The 11,385-nt window shown below is 39.7% G+C and overlaps 1 protein-coding gene across 2 annotated transcripts in view; it reads left to right on the plus strand.

Annotated features, from left to right (window-relative positions):
- Positions 1-10,300, plus strand: part of ddah1 (dimethylarginine dimethylaminohydrolase 1) — a 70,068-nt gene extending 59,768 nt beyond the window's left edge. For both annotated transcript variants that reach the window (XM_034882497.1, XM_034882496.1), the window contains 3 exons: positions 866-985; positions 6,385-6,528; positions 10,012-10,300. In XM_034882497.1, coding sequence (XP_034738388.1) covers positions 866-985; positions 6,385-6,528; positions 10,012-10,128 — 381 coding nt within the window. In that variant the 3' untranslated portion in view covers positions 10,129-10,300. The remainder of the gene's footprint in view (positions 1-865; positions 986-6,384; positions 6,529-10,011) is intronic.
- The last annotated feature ends 1,085 nt before the right edge of the window (positions 10,301-11,385 follow it).

The following is an 11,385-nucleotide window of genomic DNA, read 5'->3' on the forward strand; positions in this document are numbered from 1 at the left end:
TATGTGTGTGTGAACACACATATAAACACACACACACACTTAAGATCATACAAGCCTTTAATTATATTTTAAAGACGTCTATGGTATTTTTATATTCCCTGGTGTTTTGTAACACTGCAACATGTGGTATGGAACATCCTGCAGCCAGAGAACACCTCTCCAATCAGGCTCCTATAAGTTGCTCGGTAATAACCCGATGAGCCCTGGGCTCAATCACATCATCTCCCAGACACTCCTGCTGTTTTTGCCCCTGAGCTGCTCACTACTTCATTTTAAAAGCCACTTAAGATCCAGTTTAACGACCCTGCACACTCCACCACAGGGCTCTTAGAATATTTTATGATTCAAAAAACAAACATATACATACATATTACATAATTGTACTTACACTGACCGCAACACTTTGTTGTGGTTTTAAAAGACTGTGAAGCATTGTTACTGACGAAGGAAGACTTTCACTAAGTTGTCAAACTTGTACAATCTAATCCTTTCTTTTTAGATGATCTTATTCGGGTTAATTACGAATACATTTGTTTTACAATATTTGTAGAATATATGTGGAGCAATATTACCACACTTTACGTATAGGGTTATTACATTGCTATACAGTATAAAATGTGTGTCTCTTTTTGTAACCTCAGTAGAAAGCCTCCTAAGTAGAAGTGTGATTGTGAGGAAGCAGCATGTCAGCAAATAGGCTCTTTATACATGAGACCACAAACCAAAACCCCAAAGTGATTCCTGCTCAACAGATTGACCCTAAAGAGAGCTGCCATTAATTGAAAATGTTTTTTTTATTACCTGGTTTTGTCCCATCCATAATATTCATAGTTTTCACTTCACCTAATTGGATTGTGTTTTGCAGGACTATGCTGTGTCGACCGTGCCTGTGCTGGAAGGGCTGCACCTGAAAAGCTTCTGCAGTATGGGAGGACCCGGACTTATTGTTATTGGCTCCAGTGAACCAGCACAGAAAGCCCTCAAAGTATGGAGTTTGTGCATGTATGTGTTGTACAGTGCAGTAAACACAAAGCATCATCCCATTGCTATGCTTCCCCCAGCTGTAGTCATGGAAACCACTGAATCAATGTAGTGCCATTGTTTATATAACTGTGACGCACATGGACGCAGTTTATTTTTTTTTATTTTTTTTGGGTGACTCTTGGCTCAATGTGGTTGGTTTTAGCAACCCAGCTCTTTTTTTTCTCCCTTTCTGCAAAGTATTCACCAAGAATAACACTACAAGACAGGACATCACACGTGTTGATTCAGAGCAGACTCCCTTACTTACAACATGATTGCTGCTTTCCACTGCAAGCACATTGAGACCACCTGTCACCTTAATCCTTTCCTCATTAATTCATATTTCCAGCTAAGCTAAGGGGATTGCCCCTGGTGCTTACACTCCAGCTTCAATTACGAAGGTATTGTCCTTCCATTAAACAGCTTGAGCTCATTACCCCATAAAAGGCTTCTGAATTGATCAAGCTCCATTGCAACAATAGCCCTTAAACAATAAACCCAGGGGATGCTGAAGGACTCAACATGAAAAAGAGGCAGTTTACACCCCGAAAGAGACAGATTGGTCGTTTTCACAAAGAAAGTAATAAATCTTAGCCCATCCCTTTGATGGAATTACCCCTAAACTTCCCACCCTTTAACACACAAGAGTATATGCAAACTTTTCTCACGTCATGACGGAAATACAGGAGAATCTGTAATGGCATATTAACACAGCATAGACACATATGCTGTATGCTTAATTACATAAGTATGAAGACTTAAACACAAACACACCCTTGGCCTTGATGGGTCCTCCCTGGCAGGACCTTTCATTTGCCTCCTAGTGTGATATCTCCCCCTACTGGCCCAACCTTACTTAAGGTTACTTTAAGTCAAGTAAGAGCCTATTGGGTGGCAATAAAACCAGAGCAGCTGACAGCACATCTTAATAAAGCACAATACTTGCGAGCAGCACAAGGTCAGACTTGTTGTTTTGTATGGATGTTTTCTTAGCTTAGGTGTACAAAAAAAGAAATCAAGAATGTATGGATAAACACATGCGCTAATTGATTATATGTTGCAGTGTCAACTTATTAAGATTCCTGCCTGTTTGATCACCCCAGTAATTAGCTACTGGAGTGAGGACAGTTAATGACAGACTGCTTGCTTTCTAATTACGGCTTACGTCACCCTCTCTCTCAGCAATTAGCTCCTGTTTTAAAGGGCTTTTAACGACCCCGGATTTGTAATTAGGTAATGTTCTCTTTGTGAGGGGAGTGAGATCTCATGAATGGTGTTTTAATGATTTCAAAGTGCTTGTTTTGGATGTGGATGCAGCTCGTATGGCAATGAGGCTGCTTTTCTGCATACCCTTAGACAAAGACACTTTGTACAAATTAAAGTTGGAGCCGGTTTTTCTCTTTAGGGAGCTAGAATATTGCTGCTATGAAATAATCAGATAAGAGAGGAGACTCTCTCTCCTGTTGGCAGCGTGGATTTAGAATAGAAGGTCTATAGCCTATGCTCACTCTATGTATATCTCACTGATATCTAACGATGTTAGTTTTTACTCTGTTTTGCGGTTTCTCCGTTGGCTCCTTCTTTAATTGGGATGTGTGCACAGAATGCGTATATATTTGAAGGCCAGGTGACTCCTGTCTGTGTTTAGCTCTCCCATGGATGTGAATACATGCTGACCGGATGGATTTCGTCATCCATCTGCCGCTGTCACTGCCAAGGTTCACTTATGTAGTCATCATCCCAAAATACCGCCTTTTGTAAGAGGCTGCAGCACCCACTCCCTGTTCTCTCACACACTTATTCCCTCCCTATAGGAGACTCTCAGGGCAGGCGCTAGCTCACCAGTCATCCCTTTACTCAGCCTTGTTTGATTCATGAGGTCATTACTCCGTGCTGGTAAGGGTTTAAACTTTACCTCAAGGATGTTTACACACTTTTAATAGATTTAATAGATAATGAGGTGACAACATGCTGAAGGTTGTAATCAGGATGAGTTGTGTTTGATGACCAAATCCTGATTACAAACGTATACCAAAACATGAACATATCCTATATGTATTCTACATGTTTTGAAGAACTTTTAAATTTGATAAACCAACTGATGGGTTATCTACAGTCTATTGTTAAATATGTTCAATGTCCTTCCGTTGTAGTGTTAGAGAGCAGTAGGTCATTCCACAGTTTAGATCATTTAGATTCAGGTCTCTGAATTGTCGCCTTGTCTTTTCCTGAGACAAGAATCAAACAAGATTAGTCTACTAATTGTACTAGGCTACGACTGTACTGAGGCCTAGTGGTGCTTTGAGCTAAATGCTAACAGCAGCATGCTAATATGCTCACAACACTAACAAGGTGAAGTATAGCAGGTATAATGTTTATTCACTATCTTATTTCAGCATGTTTGCATTCTAGCATTAGCTCTAAACACTAAGTACAGATTTGGCTGATGGGAATGTCATCCCAGCGCATTAATGTCTGTACAAAACGTCATGGTAATCTATTCAATAGTTGTGGAGTTATATCAGTCTGACCTAAATGGTGGACAAACTGACCAACAGCCATTGTCATGTCTGTAGTCCCACTGCTAGCGTGGCTAAGAAAAAGGGATGAGCTTTGCAGCATGTAGCATCGGGAATATGGCTGTTGAGCACTGTGTTTCCTTACCGATGATGTTAATGAGTCTAAGAGTCAGCTGCAGAGTCAAAAAGCAGCAGATGGTAATGTATCTTATGTTACAGTGCAGGATCTCTGATTTGCTGCCTTGTTCATTTATAAAATAACAAAATGTAATCTTCCATCGGACACCTTAGGGTGCAGACCAATAGTATGTCCAAAGTAAACTGTGTTAAGGAGCAACAAAAAAAAACAGTTATTTTACATCAACAGGAACCAATTTCAGTTTAATTTCCCCTTCTTATTTTGAAACGGCCCCAAGTAAGATTTGTCATGTATATGCTGCTGTTGTTCATCAGTAGAAAGATGTGTTGTAAAACATTTAAAGGCTCCCCAGGAAGGATTACCACAATGATCATTATAAATACTCATATCTGGGGCCAAAATACAGATGATGGCCACTGTGAACGGCATCAGGTCCAGTAAATTGTCAGTGTTTTGGTTGTCGAGATTGCCCAGGAGGGGAGGTTATTACCATCCAGTAAATATTTTGTTTCAGCAGCTCTGACTGAGCACATTCTGCTGCCCAGTTACCACTCTGTGTATTACCTGGACCTCGGCCACTGTCCTGAAGTAAGTTGCTGCTGATTTGTTGTAACTTAATTCCTGGTCAAGGGCCCGGATGACAGTGTATAAGCCTTGGTTTTTCCATTTTCCTTGAACATTTGCACAAATCTGAGGTATATTACAGATGTCCGGCAGATGAACTAATGTAAGCAAAAGCGTCTGGAAGTACCAGCTAAGAATTGCCATAAAAAACATACAGCAACCAAGATAACTTTTTATCTTGGTAACTTTTTTTTCACCTTTTTTTGTTTTTTAATTATGCCCTGAGATTGTGATAAATAAAGTCCTCTTCAGTATTAAAAATAGATAGTAGTATTAATCTGACCAGTTGCACCCGCTGCCATGGAACAGAGAACCAATTGTTCTTTTAATCAGATGACTTTACTAAAGATTTAATTGCATTTCAGGGATCACAACTTTACAAGAAGCTTGATGAAATCCTGCTGTAGGACATTTCCCTAGCACTCATTGTTTACATTGAGAAACTGAGATGTTTTAGAGACTGCGAGTGCAGCAGGAACTGTGATCTTTGGTGGAGTCAACGTTTGTTCTCCCCTCTGCCACTCTTAATCCCTCTGTGTGTGAGAGACAGTGTTGGCGGTCACGCACATGGACAGTGTTTTCATTTAGGGTTGCTGCAATCATCCAACACACCCATAAGTCACCTGGGAATGTGTCTGGTCTGGTTACACGCATATAGACTTACAGTACGGTACACACTGCTTGTACTCCACCTTGCAGTGCTACACCCAGAAACAACAATATCAGCTCCTACTAAGTTATTTTAATGTATTGGGTTGTTAGCAGGGATTGTTAATTAACTTTTTAGTCAGCAAAATTAAGTTATGACTAGTCAGCTATGGTATACAGGTGTTATTCATGTTTTCCCTTTTTTATTCTTTGTTGTTGGAGGAAAACTTTCATTACTGTGTTGGCTTTGACAAGCATTTCCCAGAGATCACTTATTTAACAAAGAGTCTAGTCTTTTGCCTTGGGTTTGATTTACTGCTCATACAAACCTCACAATTGTTGTTCTGTTTATTCCAGCCAAGCACTATTAAAGCTGCCGGAGTATATTTTCACAGGAAAGACCTAACAGAATTCTTAGAACAGCACATTTGCTTTTTGGTTGAATCAGTTGGAGATCTGTTTACATGACAATAGCTGATTTCTTTCAGGGTGCCAGATGTGTGAGTGCATTCATTTTGCTACGCAAGTAATATAATGTGAAGGAATCCATATCTCTATATAACTCACAAAGGAAAAGGCCTTTCCCGTCTCAGTAAACACCCTGACCGTCCCTATACTAGATCCAGGCAGTGGGAGGTAAAAAAAAGAAGAAAAAAAAGAAAACATATTTAGCCACAAAACCTGTTACGCTCACCTAGCTCATATTTGGTGGTCCCATACATGTGCGTGGCATTTGGTAATTAATTGACCTGATCTACAAAATTTACATTCCCTTTTTCATAATTTTAACTTTTATAATGACCTTTTTGACTCCTTATCTTAAGCAAACATCCCACTAACCATGCCAGTGATTAAAGATGGTGACTGAAGGAGTAGTAGAAAAGCACAAAGCAAAGAAGGTCTGTATCTGGTGAAAATCTCACTTCTCAAAATACCTTTTCTGAAGGTTGACCCTTTGGAATTTTGTTTTAACTCGCTTTCCACCTCCCCTCCCCTTCTCGACTCTGAGGTATCCGTCCGCAGATGTTCTGCTCATAAACATTAAGAGGCACCTGCCTTTCCTCTGGTCATAACATCCTCACCCCCTGACTTCCACTTGGCAACATGGGCGACTTCTCAGCCTCTCTCCCCCCGCCGCCTGTCCCACCTTCACCTCCTTCAGATTACATAAATAACATGACATCTGCTGAGAAAGAATGTCTGTCTGCTTCTGTGTTCTCCATTAAGGCCCCCCAGGCCCTGAGAGTGGTTTGGCAAGCAAAAAGATGTGGTGCAGCCTTTGGTATTGTAGACACAAAGTAAAGTGCCTGATAGTCTGGATAACTGATGTTTTCTGTCTTTCTCTCTGAAAGTCATGTGCCTTATCGACAGCCTGCCGTTTGCTTACCTTAAAGTCTATTTTCTGTCTGTCTTTTATCTGTGTGGGTGTAGATCATGCAGCAAATGAGTGACCATCGCTATGACAAACTGACGGTGCCTGATGACCTTGCTGCCAACTGCATCTACATGAACCTACCTAATAAGGGACATGTGCTTCTGCACCCCACAGCAGAGGAGTTTCCAGAGAGTGCAAAGGTAAGGCTCAACTCATTTACCATTCACACACAGTAACTCTATCTCACACACACAATCACACATTGATTTACAATCCTGAGGTTACACTTTTGGGAGGAAGAAACGACTATAGGACAACCAGACTGGTTTAGGGGCTTAAATTTAAAGAGCACTTGCCTTTGTTGCTGTCCATCTGGTCCAGACCTTTGAGATAAACAAATGGCTGGAGTGGGAAAGCCTGCAGAATCTACAGTATGTGGTTGTTTTACAGAGCCCTCCGCAGGTCAACCACAGCCAGCACTGTGTTTTATAACAAAGGAACCTGCATTTTTAGAGAGAGACATTGGGTGCTTTCCCCCCCCTTTAGAACTTGAGTTTATCATCAGAGTTAAAGTTACCTAACTTAATAGTTTAACAGATCAAAAGAAAGCAGTCATTCATCATGTCAACACTTCTCATCAGTGTCTGATAAACCCCAATGTTAGTGTCCTGCCCAACAAAACATAACAGTTGTTGGAGACCAAACCAGAGCTAAAAGGGACACGAACATAATCACAACGCCAAATAAATATCCTCCATATCTGCCAGATGTGTAAATAAGCCACTGTTTAACACGTTCAGCATATCAACTTAATAATGCAATATTGTTTGTGTAGTATTTACAGCTTGTTGAGGTTGCCTAGATAGTTTTTATTGAATGCAGGTTAAAGTATGTCAAATTATTTCCAATTAAAATTACAAAATTTGTGGATGGAACTTTTTCTTTACCCCTCTCTACACCTAAAACTACTTATATGGGGTGTCCACATAGCCCAGTGGTCTAATGTCTAATGTGAAATAAAGGCAAAGTGCCCAAAATGGCTTTCTGTTTGTACTTATAGTTGCCACTATTTTCAAAACTTATAAGGGAAACGCCAAAAGACTTATATAGGGATGAGACTGATTTCAAAGAAATAGTAAAGAGTTGCTCTTGCTAAGTGTAAGAATAATCCTTATAGCATGTTTTCTTTGTTAAACTGTTAAGTGCTATATGCTGGCTTAACATACCTGGCAGAACTCATCAGTTCTATAACAGTGTAACACGTACAACCACAACCTTTCTTTAATTTCTTTCAGACAAACAGTGACTTAGCTGCAACCAGCGTTAAGACCCGCCTTTCACTCATGACACTTGCATGTTTTTTTCCACAGCAATTCACCGTGAATCACATGTTGTTGACTCACTTTGTCTGTTGGGGTTTGGAAAGGCTGAGCAGTAGCCGTGTTATTTAGATCCTTTGGGGTCACTCCAAATCACAAGTCAAAAGGATTCTCACATGATCGAACCCAGCAACCTACAATCTGTTGAGACAGTGCTCAGACCTCAAAATGTACTCTGTGGTTAAAACCCCTACCTCCGCCAGCTATTTTTAGAGGGAAGAATTCACAAAATGATACGTCTTTGGACTTACATTCATGGCAAAGGCTTAGTTTTTTCCAGGAAGATTAACTGAGGGAATTCAACTTGAGCATAATAAAAATCTATTTGTGTATCTTGTGCTTCCTGCTTTGGAAGCACCTTTTAACCTTTTAACAGACCACTTGGAGCAATATTTCAGGAATTTATGTTTGTTCCATGATCCTGATTCCTTCGTCATTTTCAAACCCACCAGAAATTGGCGTGGAACCAATTTTTGGCCCAAACCTGTGTTTAGGAATTGTAGCTTAAAGAAAGTGTAAAACATATGAATAGCACACAGTTGAGAGTTGCATTGCTATACAATAAGTCTTCAGTTGGTTAATGTTTTCCAAGGGAACTTGTTGCTTTTTCCTCCAATGAGCTGTGGAGATTTTGCAGTACAGTTCCAGACACTTTGCAAAACTCCTGCTTTCTAACTCTAAACATTGTCTGTCCTCACCGGCCTATTTTTAGTTTGCTCATGACTTTACATAAGATTTCCACATTAACAAAGGCAGGGGGTCATGAGAGAGGATTGGTGGGGGTCGGAGTGGGTGGAGACAGAGCATCTTTAATGGTTAGCAGTGGCGACAGCTCTGGAGGGCTCTGTTTGGAGATAAAGAAAAAACAGACAAAAGGCCCCGTAAACTATAGCAGCTCCTACTGTTTGGGACCATGCCACCCAACATTTAAATATCAACCGAAGTAGTGAGAACTCAGCTGGAAATGTAAAATAAAAATAAAATAGTTGGAGGTGGAGATGCTATAAACAGCAGGGGAGATAGTGGGGTTGTTTTGAACACTACCTTCCCTGAGTTGACCCCAATGTTCGTTGGATGGCGGTGTCATGTTCCCCAGAGGATGTTTATATCCATCTTTGGTGATCCCCCAACTTTCACTGTAGCATAACCATAAAGTTGACTTTTTTGTTTTTTTATTAAAGTGAAATGTTTAAGAACTGTTGAATGGATTGCCATTAGATTTGGTATATACATTCATGTTCCTCTCACAATGAACATTAGTGATCCCTGAACTCATTTAGTGACATCACAACGTATAAATAGATCCAACAAATAAATTGTGACAAAATACTATGTGAAAATGTGTATAGAAATATGCTTAAACACTACATTTTAAGTAGTATAATGGTGTCACAGAAGAGTAGGAGGGCGCAGTGCCATTTTCTACATGATTTAATAAGGGCCCTGACCTCTACTCCTGACCACATTACACAAAATGTCTTGGATAGAGAAGAATCAATATTAATAAGGCACATGAGTGCGGCGTCTTTAAACATGGCATTTAGGTCACCAACAGCTTTATCAGCCATATTGCATCATTAGATAAGAATTTGTTTAGCTGGTACCTCTGGCTGTGCTGCAAGGCCTCGCTCAGTATCACAGCAGGGTTAAAGTGAGAGTTTAAAGAGAAAAATATCCTGGTTTGGAAGTCTGGTAGGAAAACACTGGTTTTCTTCTGGAAAATGTCCACAGGGTGACACACTACTTTACAAGGTTCTTTTGAGAATGTCGTAATAGTTCTCACTCCCATCTTTTTTTAATATTTTCCCGCAAGAACAGGAAACCTTCCTAAATGCTTGTTCTCCTACTTCACATTTTGTGTCTCTCTGCAGGCCTTTTATATCACAGAACATTACGAGTTGACAAGTAGAGAAAACAAACTCGAGTGTTGCACAACTTCCCCCTTTCAGTTTAACTACTGCCAACTGAGCTGTACTTTAGCCTTTTCCAAAGAGCTTGTTGTATTGCTGGCTGGTCAATACATGTCACACTAGATGTGGTACCCAAGGGCAGAGTTGGAAGGCAACACAGGGACAACTGTTGCCATGACGATATCTATTTTGTTTTTGATTACTATTTTTTTTGTAGGTAGAAGGGCAGGTTCTTCATTCCCTAATATAGGATTAAAACAGGCTTTTCTAATGATATTTGGCTGAACACCATGGTCTTCTGAATTTCAGTTGACATACTTTAATAATAGCCTTTGATAATATGTGAGTCTAAAAGATGAGAATGTTAGTTTTTCCAATGACGTGTGTCCCGCAGGTGTTTGAGAAGTTAAAGGACCACATGCTGATCCCGGTGTCCAACATGGAGAAGGTCAAAGTGGATGGAGCTCTCACATGCTGCTCTGTTCTCATCAACAAGAAGGCCAACATCTGAGAGCGCTCACCAGGAAGTCTCTCAGTGCATGGTAACCTAGCGGAGCCGGTATCCAATCACCACGGATCCTGAGGTTTAGCAAAACTATCTTGGTACTTAAAGAAAAGATAGACAAGTTTGTTGTTGCTGAGGGAAAAAGAAATACTAATTGTACTAAGTCATCTTCCACTCCTCCCCCCCGATGATGATGGCTTTAATCATCTGCCCCCCCACCCCCCAATGATGATGACTTTCATTAATAAAGATGACTTTAATTACATTAAACATTCTTAAAAAGTGTGTGTATAATACAGTTGACATAAAACACAATTAGTGTTAGGATGTCTCTGTAAGAATTAGGATAGTACTTAGGATAGTACTTGAAAGGAGTCTTACTTGCTCATGATTTGGAAATTTTGTAACATTTATAAAAAGCTAAAAACACAGGCAGCTGGTTAGAAAATGGGTCATATATTCTCCCTGTAAGTCTTTGACAGTATTTGCAACTATTTACAAACTATTACAATTTGAATTAATCTGATCTTGGTTCAGAAGAGTAGTAGACGTTGTGCAGTGTTGAGCCCCGCTTTGAACCTGCAGAGCCCACTACTGTGTAGACCAAACCTAGCTTACACTGTTTGATATTCACAACCCTTTAAGAGAACCACACAGAACAGAGCACTGGACAACAAAACCAGATGGAACTGTCTGATGAATTGTTTTTGTTGCCATTGAAAAGTGAAGTCTTACCAACATTACAATGCAGATTTATGAATTACATAACTAACAGACATCTACAGTGGAACATGTTTACAGTTGTTTTATACTGATTACATGCAGCATTTTTACTGTGTTTTAATTGTGTGTGTTTGGTTATATAATGCAATTAGGACTCAGTTTGTAATTTGTTTTTTTTTCATAACTGTATTTTTGAGCAAGATGGAGAAAATAAATCCTGCTACTGCTGTAAAATGACAACTTTTTTTTTTTTTTCTCAGTTGGTGCTGAGTAAATTTCACAACCGTACAGTATTTCAAAACCACAGACACACAATTCTGTATTTTATAAAATGCATGGCCATTTATCTAATAAGTTGTTTTAATTTCTCATATTGAAAATACAGTTCTTGAAAATCCTTCTGGAGATATGAACTTTCTGTATGATCACAGTGTTATGATGATTTTATGATCTCGATTTGATGATTGACAGATCTCAAAAATTGCCACCAGCTAGAAAAGCTAATAGTAGCCTGTGAATTCATTAAGGACAATCTGCTGC

This window comes from Etheostoma cragini, chromosome 9 (genome assembly GCF_013103735.1).
Source record: "Etheostoma cragini isolate CJK2018 chromosome 9, CSU_Ecrag_1.0, whole genome shotgun sequence".
NCBI lineage: Eukaryota > Metazoa > Chordata > Actinopteri > Perciformes > Percidae > Etheostoma > Etheostoma cragini.